The 25,725-nt window shown below is 37.6% G+C and overlaps 2 protein-coding genes and 1 non-coding gene across 3 annotated transcripts in view; 1 reads left to right on the top strand and 2 right to left on the bottom strand.

Moving 5' to 3' along the window:
* Window positions 1-391, bottom strand: part of NCOA7 (nuclear receptor coactivator 7) — a 127,362-nt gene extending 126,971 nt beyond the window's left edge. Inside the window, exon 1 of the mRNA XM_008572532.1 lies at window positions 226-391. The gene's annotated coding sequence lies outside the window, so the exon portion shown is untranslated. The remainder of the gene's footprint in view (window positions 1-225) is intronic.
* An 8,839-nt stretch (window positions 392-9,230) lies between these two features.
* On the top strand, window positions 9,231-9,302 carry TRNAE-CUC. The gene has a single exon. It is a non-coding gene; the product is annotated as a tRNA-Glu (tRNA).
* A 14,272-nt stretch (window positions 9,303-23,574) lies between these two features.
* Window positions 23,575-25,725, bottom strand: part of HEY2 (hes-related family bHLH transcription factor with YRPW motif 2) — a 10,842-nt gene continuing 8,691 nt past the window's right edge. Inside the window, exon 5 of the mRNA XM_008572530.1 lies at window positions 23,575-25,664. Within this exon, the coding sequence (XP_008570752.1) occupies window positions 24,976-25,664 (689 nt within the window). The 3' untranslated portion in view covers window positions 23,575-24,975. The remainder of the gene's footprint in view (window positions 25,665-25,725) is intronic.

Here is a 25,725-nt window from a genome sequence, read left to right as displayed (position 1 = left end):
CGACCTCCGAGCTGGGAGGCTGGGCACCCCGGTCGCCCCCGGCTGTGGCACCCTCCGTCGCTGGGGCACAGTTCCGGCCCCAACCCGGGCCCGGCGACTCCGCCCCGGGGAGCTGCGCGCGCGGCCTCCGCAGGCCTCGGCCCTTTGTGGCGCCTCCCCAGCGCCAGCGAGAAGCTGCCCCGGCGGCTGGCCGGCGGGCTGCGGAACCTGCGAGGATCTGCTTACCTCGCCCCGGGCTGCATCCCCTACCGCTGGCCCGCCTTGACCCCCACTCTTCGTGGGAAATAAGGTTTTGAGAGCAGAACTGGAGTTAGAGCGTCTCCCTGAGCTTTAAAGCCCCTTGCTTTTCCTTCCAGCTCGGGCACCGCTGGCCACAATAAATTCATCCTTCTGTCCCTTCCGGCGTTGCATTTAGTACAGGGGCTCACCATCTCCTCCCCCTCCCGTCCCCGGTGCAACATCCTGGATGCAGCCAAATTGCAATCGTTAGCGCGAAAGGAACGTAGCAATTGGAACGCAGCAATTGGGTCCTCCAGGCGCCTCTTGGCAGAAGACCCTAGGGAACCTTGGTTGGGAAGGTTTGCATCAGCAGGCCTGTGCGCGTCCCATCCCCACTTGGGCGCTGTTCCCTGCATGGTCGCATGACTACCACTGCATGATGACAAGAAGGGTGTTGCTGCGCTGTCACCCTTACACACAGAAAAAAAATCTCAAGGAAGAGCTTGCAGTGATAACGACGCGTGAGAGGCCAACCACACAGACACACTAAATTGCGGCCTCTTCTGGGCTGTTGACGCTGCTTAAGCCGTAACAGCCTCTCTGGAAGGCGCCGCGAGGCATTTAACAGTGGCGACTCTGGCATTTCAGTTGCCGGTGGTCATGTTATACTCTCTTGCAAACGTAGAGTAATCGCCCAAACCTGCACTGAGCGTGTAAATTAGGACCTCAGGTTTACCTCCTTTTGGTTTGAATGTGACGAATTAGGGATTTTTCTCTTTTTTGTTTAGGCATTGTGTTATTTTTTAAATAATTTAGCGTTTGGCAAGGTAGAATTAGGCTCCTGAGATATAAAAAGTTGATTTTATTGTATCAAAAGAACAAGTTTTTGAGTCTCCAGACATACTAAGCTGCTTTCACACTTTTTTGATGAGTACTTTTATGATTTTGAAAACTAAGGGTAATAAAAATCAGGCAAAAGAAAAAATATGTCCCATGGCAAGTACAAATTGTAATAAAATAGCTGAGATAGTTTTGAAATGAGTTCTTTTAAGCAAATTGGAGGTTGGGTGTTGGGCAGTGTGCGAGCTGCATTGCGCTGAATCAAGAAACCTGGGCACATGACTTGGCTGTTTCTTGAGACTCTGATTGGTCTACAGCCCCACTTTATTTTCAAAAAATATCTATTATTTTTCATGATATTTTGTCCCAAATTCAGGATTATTTGTGTGATCTATAAATAACAGTATAATGTTACTTAGGAGGAGAATTTGGCAGTTGCTTACTCTTTAACAAAATTTATAAATTTCGAATGCAGTTTCTGCAGGAAGTAGCCATTGAGTTATAATTTCCTTTCACCACCGAGAGCCACCTTTTTTTCCCCTCTCTATAGACCCCATGTTTTGTCAAGAAACAAAGTAAGCAGTGATTTTTTTTATTAAAGAGATATAACTGAGTATGTATTTTAAAAGTAGTGACCATAAATTATGAAATGTTTGTCAGCCTTTCAAAAACATTGCAAGTAATTTAAAGACCTCTCCACTATCTCCATAAACTCTAGAACTGCACACTGTATCATTATAACCTTTTAATACAGAGGAAGTTTTGATATAATAAATATTTCTTCTCAGCATAGGTGTGGGGCAGGGAGGGAATTTCCTCCTTAATGATCCTTCTGCCCAGTTTTTATTATTAACTGAACATTAACTGATTTACCTAAGCCTTGTCTTTATAGAGAAATCAGAAGAAATAAAACCATTTCCCTTATCCTCTAGATCTGTATTGTCCAACACTAGCAACATGTGGCCATTCACACTTAAATTAAATACAATTTAAAATGTAGTTCTTCAGTCCACTAGCCACATTTTAAGTGCCAAAGAGCCACACGTAGCTAGTTACTACCCTTTGCACAGCACAGAAGAGAGCATTTCTATTATTGCAGAAAAATACTTTTGAGCAGCTCTGCCCTAAATAGGTTAAATTTTAATTGGGAGATAAGATATGATACATAAAATAATTTGGGAAGTCTTAGTACACTACAGATCTAACCTCATTAGAAAGTATACTTCTTAATAACATGGTAATCTTTAAGATTACCAAGGCTCTAGCTTCAAACTCCATGACCTGCTGACCTTGGGTAAATTACTTAACCTCTGTTGTTTTATCCATAAAAGGGAGATAATAAGTACCAACTTTACAGGGTAGATATAAGGATTAAATGAAATAATCCACGAATGGTACATAGACTAAAGTCTAGAAAATAGCCATCAATAGAAGTTAGCTATTGCTATAACAACATAGTTTATTACAATAAAGGTTTTCTTTTTAAAAATTGTATCCCCAGCACCTCTCACTGAACCTGGCTAACAGAAGGTGGTTGGTAAACGCTGAGTTAATGAAAAACATGTAATGCTACATTGATTTTATGGATATGAGGGCTTTTGTTAAATATGCAAACTGACCATTCTTTCTCTATTGAAGTGTAGAGCTCATTATAGGACAATTGAGATGGAATTGTCATCTCACTTTTCTGGAATAAACAAATCTGTATGATGAGACTTTGGGGGTAGATATAGAGAAGCAGAGATCACTTCTGCACTTAAAGGAAGAAGAAAAGAGTCACTTCATTTGCCCTGCCTTTTGTTGCTCCACAGGTTAGGAACTGAACCAGTCAGAGGCAGCTGGATTTCTGAATTTAGACACTAGGTGTTCTCCAAAGTAACATTCTTTGGGCTTGGGTAGGAGGCACCCTGGGCCTTAGAGAAGCATCATCAAATAACTGCAAATGTGTTCAGTATTTTTCTTACCTTTCTGTGTAAAGAAAATTCTGTAGTGGAGAAGTATGGCTAGTATTTCCATTTTTAAATACAACACTGGTAACCTCTCCTGGAATTGGAATTCTGGGAATATTGCTCTAACACTTTGCCAAAGCAAAAGGCCCCCTGGATAAGTGATGAGTTGCAACTACTGGAAGTATTGAAACTTCTCTGAAAGGTTTCTCTGCAAAGGTGTTGGAGAGGAGATTTGTGCATTGGGTAATGAGTTTGGACTATTAGCACCAAGAAAGTGCATCCTTTTGTTTTTGGACCTATCCTCCTCTTTGTAGCACAGAAAGAAACACCTCCTTTTGCACAACGGACTCAGGCTGATTGAGACACGGGAGGTAAATACTGATGACATCTGTGGAGGTCTGTGGGTAGACATCCTGCACTTGAAGAAGAAAAGAGTTCATTATTTAATAGTATTAAAGGCAGGGGATCATTTTCACAATCTGGGGTCATTGGTCCATTTCCTTGTTAAGATACCATCTTGAGCTTTTGAGAAGAAGGGTTGTTTATCGAATAGAACTAAGTTCAATTCTTCTCTTGCTTCATTATAAATCTAAACAGGAGGTGTAAATCACCTTGTCATTTGGAAGGAGAAGTCTGCCAGAATTTACTGAGATAGAAATATTGACACATATAGAAATGGATTGCTGTCTGGGTGCCTGTCAGTACATCGAACTTATGGCTATTGATTTAGAGTTATCATATTTTTCTTTTCTTTTATTCACAGCTAATTTAAAAATATCTGCTTTTGGACAGTTTCCTCTTGTTTTATTACTGCTCAAAATAGTCTTTTGAATAGCTTGAGAATTCATTATATATATTTTTTTATACTTTCAGAAAAACGTATTCAAATAAGCTGGTACTAAAACAATTTATAATTCTGAAATGAATTCCTAAACTCAAAATGACATTAAGTAGTGGTTGTTGTTTGGATTTATTAGGTAAAAGAAATTTACAGTGAATATGCTTAAAAGGGAGTTTTTCAAATAAAATAATTGTAGATTAACAAAAAGTTACAAAACATATACAGGGAAGTCTCATGTTTCCCCCCATTGCATAACTATATTACAATATCAAAACCAGAAAACTGACATTGGTACAATCTTGAGAGTTTATTCAGATTTCATCAGTTTTACATACACTAGTGTGTGTGCGTGTGTTTTCTGTGCAATTTTATTATATGTACAGATTCTTATGCAACCACTGCAAGGCTCCTGAGAGCTACCCCTTTACAGTCACACTGATCCTCCTCCTCACCATATCCCAAATTCCTGGCAACCACTAATCTGTGCCCATCTCTATATTTTCAAGAATGCTATATAAATGGAATCATACAATATATATCATATAATAACCTTTTGAGTTGGCTTTTTCACCCTCATTCAGCACAATTCTCTTGAGATCCATCTGAGTTGTTACAAGTATCAATAGTTCCTTTTTTCACAGTTTGTGAAATACCACAGTTTGTTCAACCATTCAGCCATTGAAAGACATTCCAATTATTTCCAGTTTTTGGCTATTATGAATAAAACTACTGCTATGAAATACTATTATGAATAAAACTACTGCTATGTGCAGGTTTGTGTAAACATAAGTTTTCATTTCTCTGAGATAAGTGCCCAAGGGTACATTTTGCTTGGGCATATGGTAAGTGCGTGTTTAGTTTTTTAAGAAACTGCCAAACTATTTTCTAGATTCCTATGCTGATAGGAATGAAAGATGAATTTTTAACCTATTAACTAAACTTATTAAAGTATAGTGATACATTTCTTTTACTGTATTATAATTGCTTGGTTACTTGTTTACTATATTGTAATTACTTGGCTACTTAAACCCCACCAGACTAAGCTTTAAGGCCAGGGATCCTGTTTTATTCACCTTGGTGTTCTTGGTGCTTAACAATTTTGCCAGGCATATATTGGATTCAATAAATATTTATTGAATAAGTGAACAAATTAATGAAAAGAAGAATAGCTGAGTCAGGTTGAAATCAAATTAAAAAATAAAATTGTTAATAAATTATAACTATAGCTGAATTTGAATTGGATGCTATCGTTTTTCTTCTAATATATAACAACATTTTCAAATCAGAAGTTGGTACTCTACAAGGTTAATCTCTTGTGGGCAAGTCAATAAAAACTAAATGCTAAATATGTTGATCTAAGGTTATTCATGTAGTACTTTGGTAACAGCAAAAGATTGGATAAAATATCCAATCTTTTATATTTATATTTATATTTTATTAATATAAATATCTATGCAGTAGAATACCATGCAGTTATTAAAAATAGTGAGAAAACTTTATGTAAGTAATGGGCATCCTTTAAAAATACTAATGAAAAAGTTAGAGAAAAGTATATAGAGTATGCTACTATTTGTGTAAAAAATAAAAAGGGGGGCTGACTGGTTAGTTCAGTTGTTTAGACCACTGCTCATAACACCAAGGTCCGGGGTTCAATCTCTGCTTGGCAATGTGGAGACAACATTCATTAAGCTCCAATATGACTAAGTTATTTTAAAATACTGAAATAATGATTATGGGTAAAACAAATCACATTTAGGCCCTACTTGATTTTAATCTAAAATTTTATACATATATATATGTGTGTGTGTGTGTATGTATGTGTGTGTGTATATATATATATATATATATATGCATGAAGATGTTAATCATACCTAAGTTATTTTATAAAGTACAGCATGTACCTGGGCCATGTTGTGTCAGAAAGTAAACAAGTGCTCCAAAAACTTACAGGGACCTGCCGAAAGAACACAGGCACCAGCTTGAAGGGACGCGTTCTGGCCAAGTTTGGGACAATTTAAGTATTAAATGAATAATAACAGCAATAGATTATAACGCATTGAATAAAAACAAAAAAGAATATATGAGTTCAAATTTATATGTAAATAGTAAATAAAGATTAAAAAGAGGGAGGAGGGAAAGGAAAAGCTCTTCTTTACAGGAGAATGATGAAATTAAAATATCACTATTTTGCATTCATTATAGCAATAATTGATTTTGGCGAGGATCATCAGTGGATGTTGAAACCATTGGGTGAAAGTTTGCTGAGGAACAGAGTAGCCGTACATTCTCAAAGTATTATTTCCATAGGTGATACTTGCTTTTTCTAGTATTAGCTAATTACAAGTGTAAAAGTTACCATTAGCACAGGGAATACAGCAGACACCTTAATCAGTGATCAAACTTATTACTGTTTTGCTTTCCTATTGCTGCCATAAAAATTACCACAAAATTAGTGGCTTAAAACAAAACAAATTTATTATCTTACAGTTTTGTAGTTCAGAAATCCAACACGGGTCTCACTGGGCCAAAATCAAGGTGTTGACAGAGCTGTTTTCTTTCTGGAGTTTCTAGGGAAGACTCTTATCTCCCTGCCCCTTCCAGCTTCTAGAAACCACCTATATTCCTTGGCTTGTGGTCCCCTGATTCCATTTTTGAATGCAGTGATGGCCTGTTGAGTCTTCTGCACATCACATTATTCTGACTCTTCTGCCTCCCTTTTTCCTTTATAAAGACCGTTGTGATGATTTTGAGTCCCACTCAGATAAACCAGGATAATCTCCTCCATCTCAAGATCCTTAATTCCATCTGCAAAGTTCATCTTGCCATGTAAGGTGACATGTTTCATAAGTTCTGAGGTTTAGGACAGGAACATGGGGGGGGGGGCATTGTTCTTCCTACCACACTTAACCCATGACAGATAATGCAATACAATGAATTATGCACATTTTGATATAATGCACTGAGAAAGACACATTACTTACAATAGTTACTCTGCCAAAAGAAAAACTTAACTAAATTGAGGGACTTCAGAAACAACTGTCTTCCACTATTCAAAAAGGTCAATGTTGTAAAAGAAAAAAGAAGGTTGGAGAAACTGTTAAAGGAAGGAGACTACAGAAACTTGACAGCTAAATGCAACGTATAATCCTTGAGTGGCTCCTGCATAAAAAGTAAAACTAAAAGAGACAACTGGAAAATTTGACTGTTGACTGTATAATAAATAACAATATGGAATTAAACTTAAACTTCCCAAGTGTGATCATTGTACTGCTTCTTTTTAGTTGGTGTGTGATAAAGTGTTTACTTAGAAGTAAAGTATCATGTCTGAAACTAAAATGGTTCTGAAAAAGATAGAGAGAAAGCAAATATGGTAAAATATTAACAATTGCTGAATCTAGATCAGTTCTGTGAAATAGAAATATAATGTAAGCCATACATAATTTAAGTATCCTAGTAGCTACATTGAAAAATTAAAAAATGAAATTAATTTTAATATTTTATTTAACCTAATATATCCCATTGTTATCATTTTAAAAGATAATCAATGTAAAAAGTATTAATAAGATATTTTACATTCTTTTTTTTATACTAAGGCTTAAACATCCAGTGTGTATTCAACACTCATAGAACATCTAAGTTTGTGCTAGCGCAATAGCCACATGTTGCTGGAGTTATTAAATTGGGCAGGAGAGGTCTAGATGAAGGTCATGTGTGTATTCATTGTCCTGTGCTTGCAATTTTCTGTAGGTTTGATATGTTTCAAAATAAAAAGTTAGGGAAGAAAAGAAGATATTTGTTGTATATGCATAGACTATTTCTGGGAGGGTACAGAAGAAACTGTTAACACTGGTTACCTCTTGGAAGAAGAAATGAGGAGTGAGTAGAGGATAAAAGTAGGAGGGTGGTTTTCACTGTATCTTTTGTACCTTGTGTAAAATATTGTTACTAAACCATTAGAATTTAGACTAAAATTATTGTAAAAATAATATCTGCTTTATCTTTTTATTCAAACCCAGGCACTCTAATGCTGAGGTCTTAATCTTCTTAATAATCCCCCAATTGAGAGCTATGAGCTCCACCTACTGACCATGATGATCTAAGATGCTTTGATATAGAAAAGGGGTAAATGTCCCATCTAAAATATAATAATGTTTAAAAATTTCTTCTGGTGTTTTTTTCATCTTTTCTTATTAGTCTTAATGACCCCTTTTAATCTTCCTATTTCCATGTTATTAAATAATATTAGATAAATTATCTCAAAGATTTAAACTCCATTTCTGAGTTGCTGAAAACAAGAAACTATACTCAAGCACTGGTTCACCTAATTTTGTGGAAATGGAGGATGGCTGTAACTCACAGTGGCGCCAGACGTTGTCGTGAACAAGTTATTACAAATTTATGTCTTTCTTAAGCCTCCTTCCATCTTGCAGCAGAGAAGGGTCTCTTGGGTTATATTTCTTCACCTGGAATGGTTGGCACTTTCAAAGTTGAGTTATATCCTTCTGCTTCTATTTCATGAGAGTTTCTGAATTAAGGCTGGGCTGTAAGGTTTCTTGACTCCTTTTGTAATTAATTGCATCATTTCCTGCGTGCCTAGTATGTAACGAAGAGAAGTGAAGCGATTGCCCAGATAATAACACTTTGAAAACTATGACGATAATAAACACAGTGAGTTTGCCGGGCTTACCTGGAGCTCTGTGCAGATGCTCTGGTTTTTCACTAGGCATGTCACCGCAAAGCTCTCTCAGCTTGGTTAGCCTAAATATACCAAGTAAGTAATAATCACGCGATATAGATGGATGGAAGACAGATGAAGTCGCGTCCTGTTAGGCTAAGTGGCCTTTCACCACCCACATCTACAGAGTACTTACTTTGTGCCCAGGACCTGTGCGGTGTCGCACCCACCTCTTCACCCTGAAATGCTTTCCGCCTGTGGCAATCTCGTTCGATTCAGTCAAATGTTTACTGGGAAGTACTATCAGCGTGACAGATAGAAAGACAGCGACAGGGGTTAGATTTGGAAAGAGCGGATAGGATAGTTAAGAAAATAATAAAGCAAATTACAAGCTTCTGGACACTTTAACACTTGTTTAGGTGTAGAGAAAGATTTACATATTATGTAATTAGAATGAGGATTTCAGGACGTCTTTTTCAGCAGGGCATTCGAAAGCGGATTAGATTTGGAGGATGCAGGTTTTTCCCTTAGGAGACACCGTAGAGCTCGGCGGGGAGCGCCTAGAATTTGCTTCGTTTTCGGGGACTGAGACCCAAAGTAAGAACAATGTGGTTGTGACGTAGAGACAACCACCTGCCCTCTGCTGGTCGACTAGATGCTGCTCTTTTAGGAAACAAATAAAGCTAAGGAAATCGTTATGTCAAGTTCCCTGGTGGTCTAGTGGTTAGGATTCGGCGCTCTCACCGCCGCGGCCCGGGTTCGATTCCCGGTCAGGGAATACACCTTTTTCTTGCGACGTTAGAAGTCATGAATTTCATTATGATTTTGATTTGGTACTTGCAGCTAGGTTTTTGTTTGTTTGTTTCTAAATCATATTATAAAAATTCGATTGTTTTAAACTTTATTTAATCTAAGATTTAAAATACGCCGTAGCTATTTACAGATACCATTTACAATCAATTAAACAACATAAAGGTCTCTGATTCTAAAATACCCCGGATATATTTGCCCATAAATTTGTTAGGCCACCTCTAAAACTGCATTTTCGAGCTTTTGAAAATAATTTAAATGCGTATACAAGCAGGGATTTTTAAAAAGCCTAGTTTTTAGGAGGGATAATACCTATTTCGCATCATGTTTAGAGTCAATTTCTACTTTTTCTCTATATTCAGTTTATGTACTTTGCAGATTATTTGCATATATTCGAGCTGTTCCTCCTCTGTTCTTTATAAGTCCAAGAGCATATTTTTTGAGAAATGTGGTTGGTTAATTATTAAGTAGCTGGTTTATTACATTTTCTTTTAAAAATCCATTTACTTAATTATGTTATCACTTAAATTTTAACTTTTCTATAATAAATTCAAAAAGATATGGTGAATGTCTTACCACAGTGTCAATTCCCAGTATATAAATCATATAGTCTCCTCCAAAATGCACTGAAGTAGCAATGGGAATTCTTACACTTAGGGCAAAGTAGAACTCTAGGAGTTCCCAGAAAGGAAATATAGAAATGTTGGAGTCAAAAAGAAGACAAATTGTTCTATATAGACATTAACTTTTTTAAATCCTGAAATACCAAAACTATTCTAGCCTTTGCCACATTTTGAGCAGTTGCTGTTGTTGTCTTTTTTGTTGTTTTGCCATTTCATTTTTATTTATTTATTGCCATTTCATTTTTAAACCTGAAACTTCACAATAGCATCAAATTGGACTGAAAGTGTGTTTACAAGTAAGGTGGTTTTGTTTTGCTTTCCTTTTTAGCTATACTGAGACTGATGTGGAAAAGGAGAATGATAATATTTATTACTGGCCCAGGAGTGCATTGTGATAGGTGCCATGGACTGAGAAAAGAAGATGTGATCTTGGTGCTAAAGGAGCTTTTACTACATTGGGGAATTAAGCTAGAAATATGTTTCTTATTACTATTGCTATTAACAAAAATAATAGTCACCATTTATTGATTATTTATTAGGTGTCAGGCACTTCAAATAATTGAAGCATGTGGTAAAGAAAGGGAGAACGTAGTGGACACTAAATGAAAATAGAACCTGAAAACTGGTTCCCAAGCTGGACCTAAAGGCTAGTGTATCTGTAATGCCTGAGAAGAGGGGAATGGGGCATTTCATCTAAGAGGATCCAGGATGACCAAGGCCTGGAATCTGCCAACAAGGTGGCTATATCACATTGGCTATAGCTGGAAACCTGGGCTAGGAAACAGGGCAGGATGAGGTCAGATAGGTGGCTGCAGCCAGATTTTGGAGGACCTTAAGACAAGTTACAAAGGGAATTGAAGAGGACTTAGTGTCTGATAGGATATAAAGGGTTGAGAATAGGGAAGAATCATTAATGACTCCATGATTTATGGGCTGTGTGGTTAGTGAAGTTAAGGTGGCATAGAAAGTATTAGGGAGTTTTTAGATATTTATTATGCTTTAGTAATTTATCAGAAAAAAAGCGATAGGGAGGTTGCAATGGGGAAACAGATTGGGAAGAAAGGTAAATTCAGTTTGATCTCTAGAGAGTCAGCAAATCTAAATGGTGGTTGGAAATATAGAATGAAACTTTGGTAATGAATTAGGGTTGAAGGTATAGATATTGGAGCCATTACCTTAGAAGTTTGAGAATGTTGTGCTCTCCCAAAAGGAAACTATAAAAAGGACAGAAGACCAAGGAATAATAAACCCAGGAGAGCAAACAATGCAGGAGAATGGGAAGGAGCAGAGTAAGTAGCAAAGGAGGTAGAAAAAGTGCAGTCGGACAGATAATAAAAGGATAAGAGAGATTCAAGAAAAAAGTAGCAAATGAAGAGAATAGGGTGTTGTAAAGAGGTCAAGGAGAAGATGAAGGAGAGTAAGGAAATACAGGCGGTGAGACAACGGCTGCTGGGTGCAGAACAGACTGTTGGAAGCAAGACCAGACTAAGGAAATCTGTCTAGAAGGGCATGGCTATAAATATAATTCAAAGTGCTGAGGGATGGGACTAAAGTGAGAAAGAGACAACACACATGTCCATGAACTAGATGTTGTGGAAGAACAAATATGGAGAAGAAAAGGAGGTCTTAGAAGAGCAAACACTCTTGTTCAGGAGCCAGAGACTGAATTTATCCTGACTGTGCCAACTTAAGCTGGATTATCTGGGGTAAGTGACCTAACTTCTCTGAGTCTCTGGATCCTAATCTGTACAATGGAGAAGCTAATAGCTTCCGTACATGCTTTACAGAGTTATTGTGAATCACTTGTTCAGTGATTCAGCAAACATGGAATTCTTACTCCTGCCAATCACTGTTATAGGCATAGGGATAGAAAAGTGAACAAGACTGTATCTATTAATAAGGCTCAAAGGAGAAAATGGTTAGGGTTTTGATCATGGCCTATTAATTTGGAAAGGGTGCTGAATAGGAGTGGGGCAAAATTTGGGAGGATTTGGGAGGATCTTTTTCAAATATTGCATTTAGATTTTCACTGAAGAGAGGTTATCCAAGTGCAGCTGTCCTGTACCTGGACTAAAATTTTTGACAATTAATAATAGATTTAGAGAAGGTTCAGCTCTCAGGTGGGAACTGAAGCCTCAGTAATGGTAATGCTTGCCAGGAGATTGAGTGCAGCAAAAAGAAGGGCCTACACTTTCAGGTATGGCTTTGGCCAGAGGAGGACAAAGGAGGAAAGTCTGAAGAGGCAGAGTCAGGAAAAGTCAGGGGCAAGGAAACCTAAAAAAGAAAGAGTCTAGAGATTGCTGGGTAGTCATTAATAGCGTACAGCATATGTCTCTTATTTGGTTAATTTTTAATAGAGGCTTTTGTTTTTAGGTTTTGATTGGTATTTTCCTTATTGTGTCTTACCTATTCTATTATTTTTTTTAGTCAAAGAATTACCCTTTTCCTAAGTGATCTCGTAATTTAGACACAGGAGTGTATCACATCACCTACACAAAGCTCAAAGTTGCTGCTTTGTAGAGCCAGAATACTGTGTTCATTTATGTGTTTACAAAGAATGGGGAAACACTGAAGGACTGTTTGCAAAAATACTCCACGTATGAAGAGGTTCTTTAAAAGTAAGGGGAGAGGAGTTATTTAACCGGCACTAAAGAAAGCAAAGGCTATTTGCTGCACACCAAAAGTATTTTCCTAGACATATCCAATTATTTTATTTTAAATACAAAATCAACATTCACTCAGGGTTGGACTACTACAGCGGATGGTGATTTGGGGGGTGTCTGAGAGTAACGAGGGATGGGGAGGGAGGAAGGGAAAGACTTTCACTATCATCTAGTACGGTGCTTGACATGGTTGGTGATGAATGAATGAAATAAATACTTCATTAAACCAAGAAGTAGATTGCTAGGACTTCCCTTTAAATTCCCTTATAATGCTATATTTATACGAATGACAGTTCTTCATTTCCATTGAGAGCAGCACAAATGGAAATAGAGTTAAACTGAGTCATTCTGAATAATGTCTATCACTTACTGAGGTTTTTTAGATGGTGAACACTGAATTAAGCACATAATTCACAACAATTAAATCAATCCTTACAACAATCTTTCTTGTTTTGTGGTTTAGGAAACATAGACTCAGAAATTTTATGTAATTTATTTAAAGTCACACAAATATGTAAGGGAACCAGGATTCCAACCTGGATTTGTCCAACCTAAACCCTGTATTCTTTAACCCTCCCCCACACTACAACAAGGTGTCTGGTGGCATTATGAAGTCCTCTTTAGAGCAGTCATTACAAATAGATGGGTTCAGGGGAGTGTTGCATAGAAGCAGAGAGGAATTATAAGATTTGGGAGGATCTTTTTCAAATGTATAATTGAATTCTATGCATTATAAGTTTGGAGAAAGTAAATCCTTGTAGTGCTTATTAGGAGTTGCCAGATTCCATAGAAAGAGGTGGAAAAGTTTAATGTCAAACACAAGTATACTTGCATTTATGGATAGGCATGTTGATATGTTTTTTCTTCTTCAGTACAATATTTATCATTTAAAAATAATCTTTGCCACATCTTCATGTTGAGGAGTATTATTTTGACTTAAAAATGATTCTTTTGTCTTCTTCCTTTATTGAGTAGGATATAGAAAATTTTTTTTACATTAGTTATGTAAATGGAAAGCAATTTAAATTTAAATCATGGACCTACTTGATTTTTTTCTGCTTATTATATTCTCTAAATTTCTATAATACATACTACATTATATAATTTGCTATTGTTTTGTGTAAGCTGTGTTTTTGTAAATTTCCTGAGACCAGAGTTTATAACTTATACTGCTTCTGTGTTGCAGAATGATAATCATATAACTGGTGATCAAAAATTTTTGCTGTTGTTTTGGTCTTAATAATCAGTATGATCCCTGAAGACAATAAAATGATAGACAAGCCAAGAGCTCCTCTGAGGGTAGGATCTATGTTGTATTCATCTTTATATCCTTCAGGCTGTGATAGTACTTGGCATGTAACAGTGATTCAAATGACTCTTGAGTGAATAAATGAAAAAATGAGGAAAAGACTGGACAAGCACTTCTCATAAAAAACATGGGTGACCAATAAACCTTTGCAAACAGGATCAACTTCTTTCGTTATCAGAGAAATGCAAACTAAAACAAAAGAGATACTGTTCACACCCATCAAATAGCAAAAATGGAAAAATCAGACAATATCAAGCGTTGTCAAGAATGTAGAACAATTGAAACTCTTATTCTCTACTGGTAGGTGTGTAAATTGGAGCCATAAAGTAAGTTTGGAAAACATTTGGTATTATCTAGTAAAGTTAGAGGTTCCCATATCCGGCAATTCAATCCCTGGGAAATCCTGCATGTGTGCGCCAGATGTGCACGAGAACGTTCATAGCAGCACTATTCATAATGGATCCAAACTGGAAGCAACCTAAATGTCCATCAAGAGTAAAGCGGCTAAATATAATGTGGTATAGTCGTATGATGAAATACTAGAGTAGTGAAAAATGAATGGATTGCACCTCCTTTTAACAACATAAATAATCCCAGGAAAATAAAAGTTAATTTAAAAAGCAAGTCAAATACAGTATGTTCCCATTTTATATGAAATTTTTAAATGCTAAAGTAAAAAATATTGTTTATTGATAAATAATAAACATATAGATGGTAAACTATAAATAAAAGCAAGATAGTGGTTACTCCCAGGGAATGGAGAAAAGATTTGGGAAGAAGCACACGAGGAGCTTTTAAAGTACTGGCAGTGCTAAGCTGATGGTGGGCACACGTGTTCATTTTCATTCGATTATTTATACCTTAAATATGTCATACTATTCTTCTGTATTAATTTAATATTTAATTAAAATTAAAAAATAGAAAAGGAATGAATGATGTTTGAGCCAACTCTTTGGGATAAAGGCATGCAAACAATATTTAGTTGAGCAAAATTCCACTTCCTTCTATTCCCATAGTTTATAATACTGCTTTTCTAAATTAGGAAAGTTCCAGGCACGTTGAAAATGGTAAATATGAAAATGAACCACAAGGTGGCATTCTGGTTTCATGAGTTTCGTTCTGATTCTTTAATCCAAGTCACTGTACTCATATTTACCTTGGAAATGTTGGATATAGTTAAAATCTAATTTATTGTTTCCATAGGGAACAGTGAAGGATGTTTTTCCTTTTAGTTTCTTTCTTTCATTTTATCAATTATGCTTGATTTTACTTGTATATATACTGTGCTATCAGATTAAAGTTTGGGGGAAGCCATTTGAATAAATTTAATGCAACAAGTATGCTGGTCCAGCATATGACATTATTCATTCCTCATTCAGCCAAGTCATGCATTCATGTATTTATTCATTTAACCAATGTCCACAAATATTTGTTGAGCTTCTCTTTCATAGCAGACACAGGGCAAAGAGGTCCTGGAGACTATATGGTGAACAAAAACAGTCACTATCATTGGCTTTCAGTGTAGTGGTGCAGACAGACAGTCATCGTACAATCACAAATTTAAATTGCTACTGACAAATTCTGTGAAGGAGAAACATGTGGTTCACACAATTCCACAATGAGGTTTTGAACCAGGTGGGGATGTCAGAGGAGTGATCCATTTGTTGAGATCTGAAAAATGAAGATGAGTTGCCTAGGTAAAAAGGAGAGAAAAGAACACTCTAAGTAGAAGGAACACACGTGCAAGGCCTGTAGCAGGAGGGAGCAAGGAGAATACCAGGGGTTAAAGAAAGCCAGGAAACTGGATGGCAAGTGAGAGCTAGCAGAGAAAGGTGAAGAGAGGCCTAAGAAGTGGGCAGGGGACAGATCGTGCATGGCCTTGCCATGAGGTGAAGGATTTTGCCTTTACGGTAAGAGCATTAGGGAGCCACAGAAAGGTGGCAGCAGTGGCTCAAAGCCCCTGCCCAGTCATGGTGAGACAGTAGTCGTACCAGTATATATGAAAGATTCTGCACTACTAGAGAGTGGCACAACTCTGTTCATCTATGTGTGAGTAGATTTTTGGTAGTGAGGGACATCATTTAAAGACAGTCATATGATTTCATACGACCCCATTGTATTTATTTTGAATCATACTAAATACCATTGCTTTGGAAGACAGGAAACACGAACTGTGCTATCTTAACAAATAGACCTATTTAGCTCATCCACAACAAAATAAAAACTTTTGGCATCTAAAATATAAAAAATATGAAAGAAAATGTTTACTTTATGGTCACATTGTCTCAGAAAGAACCACATATTGGAAATCAGGAGACCTGGAGCATGTGACTGTGGGAAAGATTATTCAACTTGACTGAGCCTCAGTTTTTTTTTTGCCTGCAAAATGAAGCACTGATCTAGTTATGCTTTTCTCACTCTGAAATTCTGTGAATCTGTAAACATATTTACAAAAAGCAATGTATACATGTTATTAATTTAATGCAAAAAGGATGGATGTTGGGGGATTACCTTGGTATGTCTTTGAATAAAGTTGTGTGAGTGGGAAAGTAAAAATCATGTGTAAGACCAAATGAGACTTATTTTGGATATTAAGACATTTTTAATAAACTAAATTTGAATAAGCTGCACTACCACTTACTGATAGTATACTGTGTGCCAGGTCTTATGAACATTATCTCATTTAATCCTCAGAAAATCCCTGAGATAGGTGTTTTAAAAATCTGTTTTATTAATGAGAAAAATAAAGCTTATACAGGTTCAGTAATTTGTCTAAAGTCACACAGTTAATACATCTCATGATGTTTCCAGATTTTTTTTTTTTTTTTTGGTGGCTGGTTGGCATGGGAACTGGTAAGACACTTAACAAAAATAGTTTAAAACATCATATCCCTTTACCAGCCAGCTGCCAAAAAAGAAAAAAAAATCTTCTCTCCACTCTGTTATTATTATTTATTTATTTATTTGGTTATGAATTTTCATGAGATATAAAGCTGATTGTCACCCCTCTTGCCCATGATGTGGGGGCCAGATTTGTACTGGCTGTATACCCATTACCACAAATTGCATTTGTACCCTGTGTCCCCCACCCAATTATTCCGAACCTCTCTCACCCTCTCCACCTTCCCCTTCACTCCACTTTGTAGCCCAAGGAATATTCTCTCCCTCTGCAAGTCCAACGCACTACTGTGGTCTTTCTTTCCTTCCTTCTCTCTCTCTTAGCTCCCACATATGAGTGAGGACATGTTATATTTATCCCTCTGTGCTTTGCTTATTTCACTCAACATAAGTTTTTCCAGGCTCATCCATGTTGTTGCAAATGGGAGTATTTCATTCTTTTTATGGCAGAGTAGTATTCCATAGTTTATATACACCACAGTTGCCTTACCTAATCATCCATCGATGAACTTTTAGGTTGGTTCCCTGTCTTGGCTATTGTGAACAGAGCTGTGATGAACATGGGAGTGCAGGTATCCCTTTGACATGATGACTTCCATTCCTCTGGGTATCTACCCAGAAGTGGGATTGCTGGGTCATATGGAAGATCTATCTGTAGTTGTCTGAGAAACCTCCATACTGTTTTCCATAGTGGTTTTACTAATTTACAGTCCCACCAACAGTGTAGGAGTGTTCCCTTCTCCCCACACCCTTGCCAGCTTTTGTTATTCACCATCTTTTGGATTATAGCCAGTCTAACGTTTTCCTGATGACTAGTGATGCTGAGCATTTTTTCATGTAACTGTTGGCCATTTGTATGTCTTCCTTTGAAAAATGTCTATTCAGCTCCTTTGCTCATTTTTTAATTGGTTTTTTTTTTTTTACTATATAATTGTTTGAGTTCCTTGTATATTGTGGATATTAATCCCATTAATATCCCATTAATCAGACAGATAGATCTGTCTGATTTCAGAACCTGTCCTTTAGTCATGACACTATTTATTACACTCTTTGTAGAGTTGTGGTTTTTTTGAAATGACATATAAATATTGAATAGAGAGAAATTCACTAGAATTATAAATATGAATTTCAAGTTATTTACAAGTGGTCTGTTGAATAAGTGCCAAGAATTTTAATAACTCCCACATCTTAAACAAATTGCTTAACAGACTCGATTTAAGCAATTAAACATGCATTATCCTGGATAGGGCTGTGAAGTTGCACTGTCATTAAGCAAACAACCTCCTTGTTAATGTGTCTTTATTGTACTGGTAGAGAATAAACTTAGAATTTTAACTGCTAAGCTTTATGTTAAAAAAATAGACAAATAACTTTCACCACTTCCCTCACTATGTCATATCCTGAAGACAAACAATTCATGAACTTTGTTTCTCCTTTTGTCTCAAACTCCTGATACCCAGAGCAAAGAGGCTGCCTGCTGGGTCTTGGTGTTTGGGGAAAGAGCTAAATGCATTTGTATTGAATTATTGTTCCTGTGTTGTTTTGTCTGTGGATCCCACTCTTGGGATTCTTTGGGGTTTGAGGATCACATCAAAGGAGTGGCTCTGGTGTGAGAACTGGTCAGCATGGGCCAGATAATTCATGGGTTTGGTACTGAGGCCCGTTTCCATGATAGTCAGGAGGCACTTGGTGTTTTAAGTCTGTTCTCTTGGTGCAACACGTATACCTTGAGCCCGCTTAATGATTCGGCAGTGATGGACTCATGGATATCTGTGCCCATCAAGCCTCCCTACTGTACTGCAGCAATAAAGGACGTGTGGCACCATTGGCCGTGCTGGCCATGTGCTTGGCCAGACCCTCATCTGATGCTGCACATGGGTTTTGGTGATGTTACCACACCCATTTGTACTACTTACTCTATGCTTATCTTTCTGCCATCAGAAAGATATCAAAATAATAAAATTAATCTAATTGTGGCTCCTTGTGAGACTGGCTTAGTTCCCGTTTAGGAGGTGGCTTGTGATTGACAGAGAAATGTTTTATGATGAGAGTAAAATATGGTCAGTGTGCCTCTGTGTTTTGCCCTCCTGACTGGAAGCACATTTTCATCATCTTGACAGATCCCAAAGAAGCCTATTTAAAGCAGCTGTGCTGGGACAGACTGGCTGGGATAAGGGAAGAAGCCAGCCATTGGTGGCTCAGGAGAAAGTCTACACAAACAGAGCTAGGCAAAGCTCCAGTCGTATTGCTTTGGTGAAAAAAGTCTTTAGGTTCTCTGTAATTAAGGAAAAGGGTTAAGAAAGAAGTGCCGAAAGATCTAGGAAGCAGAGTTTTATGGTATGTTAAATAATGTTCAGCTTGATAGTTTATAATCAAGAAAGGAGCGTTTTAGGAGTTATAGCTGTTTTAGGAGTTTATGAGCAATTTAAAATTTATCATCACATTAATACACGTGAAATATTATGAATAATAGCCATTCTTTGTAAAATACTTTTTCTTCCTCATGAGAAAATGTGACTGTTTTCATTGCAGTGAAATCACCAAACTATTACAATGCAAACTTAATGCAAGAAACTTTAGAGTTAATGTGCCAAAATTATTTAACCTCTTTCTATCCCTCAGAAATAATCCCTTATAATACATTGTTACATGCATATACCGTTTTATATACATGAATCTATTCATTCCCACAGACTAACAGAATAACAATACAGGCCAAGGAACCCAAATATTCAGTTTATAGAAGGCCAAGAACCAAGAGGCATATAAAAAATGTCTCTGGGCATAAAATTTTTGAAAAATTATACACATATAAACTGTCAACTTCTATAGAAAACATGCTTAACTATAGACCAAAGAGTTTAGGTTAATTAGAAAGCCCTTCCTGATAATGAGAATTGGTAAAGTGAATGGGTTACGGGGCAGGTCTTCATAGGCCGAAGGAAGAATGTTGTTTTATGATATGATGGACCTGGAATGTATAAACAGTCAGAATAATCCAGCATTATCCCTCAAAAAAATCTCACCTTCATATCCAATGGAAGAAAGTGGATTTTTTCCCCCCAAAACTCAATTTGCTTAGCACCTTGTCCTAACACTTCATCGTTTTGCCTCACCTTATTTAGCCATCTTGAGTGAGATTATAGAATATTCTTTGGTGGTCTTTACAGAGGGTAAGTTCACTGATTAAAATAAGATAGGTATGTCCTGCTTGAAAGCTGATTTAAAACTAGAGAACTACCAACATGAGTTCTCTTTTATGTTGAATTATAAAATAAAGTGGAGTTATTCTTTTTTTCATCCTTTCACATTAAAACGGTGAGATGATGGCGGATTTATGTGATTATTATAGACAGGTTTATTCTTGTCATTAGTCCATAGTGATCCCAGGCAGGTTGAAATCTTGGGAGAGTCTGAATGAGTCTGAGTTCACAACGGTGGTGTCAAAAACCACAGCCTACAGGCCAAAAGCACAGGTGTAAGAATCAGACAGGTCTGGGTTGAGGAATAGCTCAACTTGCTAGGTATGACCTTGGACGATCAACTTCTTATTCTCCAATTGCTAATATGTAAGTAAGTATAGTATTATCAACTCTTTAGGACAATCATTAGGCTTAAATGAGGAAACAGATTTCAAACACTCAGCACGGAGCTTAGCACAGAGAACAACTGATCAGTATTAGCATTTAGTATCACACTTGGTTTACTTTCTTATTTCTGTGGCTTACAATGGGTGCTGGTTCCAACAGTTATAGCGGAGGATGCGATTCCCTGACCAACCCCATTTCTTTCCTCTTCTTTGAAGTTAGAACTAAGGAGGCTGTGGAAAAAGCACCACCTGGTGCCTAGACAATCATTTACCATATGCTGCTGGCCCCTCACACAAGATTGTCTATGTAAGCTCAGGGGCTTTTCTTTTTAAGATCTCTCTTCCAAGTTCAAAGACTTATCCTTCCAAATAATATGTGCTACAGTCACAGTTTATGATGTCATGTTTGCTGTAATGCTTTGTTGTTGCTGAGGAATTCACAACCTCAGTCACTGCTTAGATCTTAAAAGAATTATAAGGGGAAGTCAAACTCCATTCTTCAGTAAAATACAGCAGAACAACTAGGAGTAGTCTCACTGAGCAATAAAAGCATAAAAAGCTTAAAAAATACATCTATCTTTAGGTCATTAAGCTTACAGAGTCAATCTAGATTCTTTGATTTGACTAGGACCCTAACCTAATGAGATATTTTAAAAATAAGCTAAATCAGCCACATTTTAATCTATGTACACCTCTAGCCATGGATTTCTAAAACTGTATCCAACATGAGTATGATATTGTGTTATAATATTGCCTCAAATCCAAGATGCATTTTTTAATTTTTATATTCTGGTAATTAGGCTGTTTTATGATCAGGATGTATGGTCGTGTTGCAGTGGTTCTTTCTCCTTAAAAACTGATGTTAAACCAATATATCTTGTAACTGATGGAGGCTTAGGTTTATGGAAAGATGGAATTCTAAAATCATATTGCTTTGTGATGATGTTACCTAAGGTGATTACTCTTACTCTGTGATAACTTAATGATAGGCCAAAAAAAAATTTTTTTTTTGAATATAAAAGAAAGATAATCCAAGAGGTTTCATTAAGATTGATATTATTTGGGCATATCTGGATATGTGAGTCATCACTCTAGTTAATGTTTGGACTGTTTCAACATTACATTAAAAGGCCCTCAGATTTCTTCAAATGAGATAGGAAATATGTTTGATAGCAAAAGATCCAAGGAAGAGCAAAAAGCCTCCCCCACCAGCTTCCAGATTCCTTTTTCCTAACTCTTAGGGGACCTCCTTCTTTTGAGAGTCCCTGTGAAGAGCCAGGGTGGTAGGAGCCATAGCTATCACCATCAGGCGGTAGGATTGTACTTTCATGTGCTGCTATACACCATTGCAAGACTGACATATACAGTGCAGCGCCCACCAAAGCAGTTACTCAATAAGTGCCTTCTGGCTCACTGATGCGAAATACAAAATTATGTCCTAATTAGGCATACACATAGCTTTTAACAGTTGGGGAAAACCAAATTTCTATGTTCCCTCTTTCCTTTTATCTTACTAAAAATGCTTTGAATTAATTTTTGGAATTTTACACAAATAAAAGCCACCAATAAATCAAACCCTAAAAGTTCCTTTTCCCTAAAACAATTTTAAAAGGCATAACTCCCTTTTATATTTTGGTAATAAACATGAAAATTACCCCACCTAAAGGTGGAACACCACGTTCATAAAACACTTGGATCAGAAATGGAAAACTCAATTGTAAGTTTATAAACAGTAAAATGTGATGTTAAAAGCTGATGATGTGAAATATTGATCCTGGACCAATTAACTTGAAATGACTGAAATTACTGGCAATGATTATTTCAGGAACACTGACTTATCAACTATATGGCAAGTTGGTTTGCAAATATTTTAGTCAGTTATATTGAAAAATAGTAACCCATATATAATTGGAAAAGAAAAAAATGTAAAAACAACAAAAAGAAGGTAAAAGAGAGGGAAGGAGGAAGGAAAGGGATTTATCTTAAAATATTTAATCCAAATCTTTTTAAAATTCCTCATCTCTAAAACAGTGTACATTTCAAAAAGGGAAAAGTTCTCTGAATACCAATATTCCGTTAGGCACAAAACCAGCTTTTAGATATTAAAAATTATTTACATGCCTATTGTCTACAAATTGTGATTAAAAAGCAAACTCCAAATACTATTGAATCCATTTTCTTATTTGCTACCTAATTCCATCAGCGCTATCTGAAAATATAAGAACCACAGGGCTTACAAAGAGGAGAAATAAGGTGATTTGTTTTTGCCCATTTTTTTTTACCCACTTACAGAAGAATTAGATAAACTATACGCTTGATATTTCAAAATCAAAATAATGTAAAGTCCTCCTCCTTTTTCCTTTGAGCATATTGATAAGCATAATAAAAAAAACATTCTTTTTTATTCTTTTCATGTTGTTTGGCCCAATAGTTTCAGGACCTTTATATTAGCTTATATTAGGCTGAAGAGGGGGGAATACCCACAAAATTCCCACCGCAACAGAACAAACTGTCATTGAGTTACAGAGAATTTACAATCAGGATACATGTATATGACTATCAGTATGCATGTGTTTTTTTGTTTTTTTTTTTTTGTCTTTTTTCGTGTCCGGCAACGGATCGCAACCCTCAGTGTCGCGCCGGTACCGGACCGGGACCGGCAACGGGATCGCAACCCTCGGCGTTGCACCCGCACCTCGCTCAGCCAGTGAGCGGGAACCGGTCTGTATGTGGGATCTGAACCCTCGGTGGGAGCGCCGCCGCGCTTCTCAAGCGGCGCACTGTAGCAGTGCGCCACCAGGCCGGCCCATGATGTTTTACAAATATTCTACAAATGTTTTTGAGTATGACACATCCCGGCTTATTATCCTGTATTTGGTATACTCCCACTTGGAAGTCTCGTACTTACACTTATTCAAGAACCCTGGTTAAGAACAGAAGGCAGAGGAAACTGATCACTTCTTGCCTCCAAATGTCTTACCTGCCTATGCTTAATTGATTTATAAAGCTCAGATAAATGCTATTTCCAAGCAAGCTGTCAGTTATATCAAACGATTTTGAAAGAGATAAGGAAAAGCCATGTCTTAAATTGTTTGTAAAAGGCCTCACTTGAAATTCATGTCAACTTTCCATTCTGCAAAGCAACTCATTCACATTAAAAGAGTCAAAAAGGACTTCATTTAATTAGTGATATGTAAAGACTTTTGCATAGAAAAAGGTTACAAAGTAATGCAAAAAAGACTAGGTACAGTAATTTTAAAACAAATATTTTAAAGTATAATTTTGCATAATGTTTAACATTCTTATGTTATTTATTGCTTTCTCCACACAGCAGAGAAATGAAGTGCATAATACATGCTGTGTCTCTTTCAAACATAAAATCTCACGTGCTCAATTTCAATGTATTAAGAGATTATTTTGTCATTAAACAAAATCAAAACAAAACAAAACCACCATTATGTAGCACTAGCCTAGGCATGGGCAAAAATAATTTATATACATCCCACTGCATACATTCATCTTGATTTGGGATCAAATGCAATTACAAACTTGACAAAGAGCATTTAAAACCTGTGGCTTTTCTCTTCCCAATGATCCCTCCTTGTCTCATCACCTCCAGAAATGCAAGTTCTCCCAAAAGGTGACAAGAATGGATGTTACATATTATCAGGAGAAAATGAAGAGAACATATAAAAATAGTCCAAATGAAACTGAATAAATTAATCCAAACTCTTACAAACTGGAGAGTTCTCAACTTGGCATGAATCAAATAGCCTCTGGTGGGCACACAGTAGGCAACTGCTCCTAGGTGCACTTTATAACTGTGAGGTTTATATAAAGAAGCACCATATTTTGAGCCATCCAAACAAAAAGTGTCTGGGGGCTTGCAGGCAGAGCAGAAATGCTTGTTAATCTGGGCACTGATGGAATAATTGCTTATACGGATGCATTGCTAAATGTCACCTCTTGGCAAGTCTGTACAGAGAAGCAAACTAAGATAAAACGGTTTTTCAACTTGAAAATTATTTTCAGCAATCCTTTTGACCAATAAAATCTGTTGATTTCAGCATAGTACTCTTCTCTGGCACTGGATTAAAATGATAATGCAAGACTTCTGTCCCTTTCCTTTAACCTAACGGCCACACTCTTCTTCATGTGTGCAATGTTATATATTCAGAAGAAAACTTCGCTAGCTCAGGCACTTATGAAACACATTCCCCACCCCCATCTAGCTTCAAGAGAATTCAGTCAGGGTATTTTCTTCCCCAATTCAGACATACTGATGCACTGCGGGATGGTACAGTCCATATATTTTCCAGGAAACTTCTAAATGGAAGCAAGTGTGAAGTTTTCAAAAGTTGCTGATGTCAGTCACCAAGCTGCCTTAAACAAAAAAACTGCAAAAAGATAATACCACATTTCCACTCGTGAGGTTTGTGTCTCAAATAGCTTTATTGTCCCTTTGTGGATTTGCATGGCTACTTTCAGGGTGCAGAGGTTTTAAGCAGACTCTGAAATGAAGGACATTCAGTTAGGACTGCAAGAAATTCAACGAAAACTTAAAAAGCTCCAACTTCTGTCCCCCAGGGTCGGTAAGGTTTACTGTTTGTTGTGCTGCTGGTCTGCTGAGGACTGGACGCTGCTGACACCGACAAGGGCGGGCTGATGGCTGTTGCGGCTGCCACTGCCGCAGCTGCGTTTGGGGGGAGCATGGGGAAAGCCCCGGCGAAGGACAGAGGGAAGCTGTGTGCTGCTGCGGTGGCTGCTGCGGCTGCGGCATGGACAGTGGCCGAGAGGGACAAGAGAGAAGTGGACAGAGGTGGCACGCAAGGGGCCACGCTGCCGGTGGACGGCATCCGAAGGGCAGAATCTGCATGAGCAAAGGTGGCCGTGAGGAGAGCAGAGCCGTGGGCAGGAGGCACTTCTGAAGTTGTGGAGAGGCGGCAAGGGGTTGCCTCGGAGGCGTGGAGTCCATTGGGTTGCAGCAGCGCCGCGGGCAGATGGTGGAAGGCCGCCGCCCAGTGGTGTGGGTGCAGGGCGTGGTGGTGGTGGTGGGCCAACGACGACGTCATTGCCGCCGCCTCCCGCTGGGAGGCGCACGTGCTGAGATGAGAGACCAGCCGCACACGCAGCGGGTCCGAGGAGTCCAGGCCCTCCACGGAGCTCAGGTACCTTGCCACTTCTGTTAAGCACTCTCGGAATCCGATGCTCATGAAGTCCATGGCGAGAGCGTGCGCATCAAAGTAGCCTAAAAGGGGGTTTGAGTAAAGTGGGGGAAAGAGAGAGATTGAGAGGGAGAGATTGGGGGG

This window comes from Galeopterus variegatus, unplaced genomic scaffold (genome assembly GCF_000696425.1).
Source record: "Galeopterus variegatus unplaced genomic scaffold, G_variegatus-3.0.2 Scaffold804, whole genome shotgun sequence".
Taxonomy (NCBI): Eukaryota; Metazoa; Chordata; class Mammalia; order Dermoptera; family Cynocephalidae; genus Galeopterus; species Galeopterus variegatus.
The sequence above is the reverse complement of the archived record's forward strand: the minus strand, read 5'-3'. Positions and strand labels throughout refer to the sequence as shown.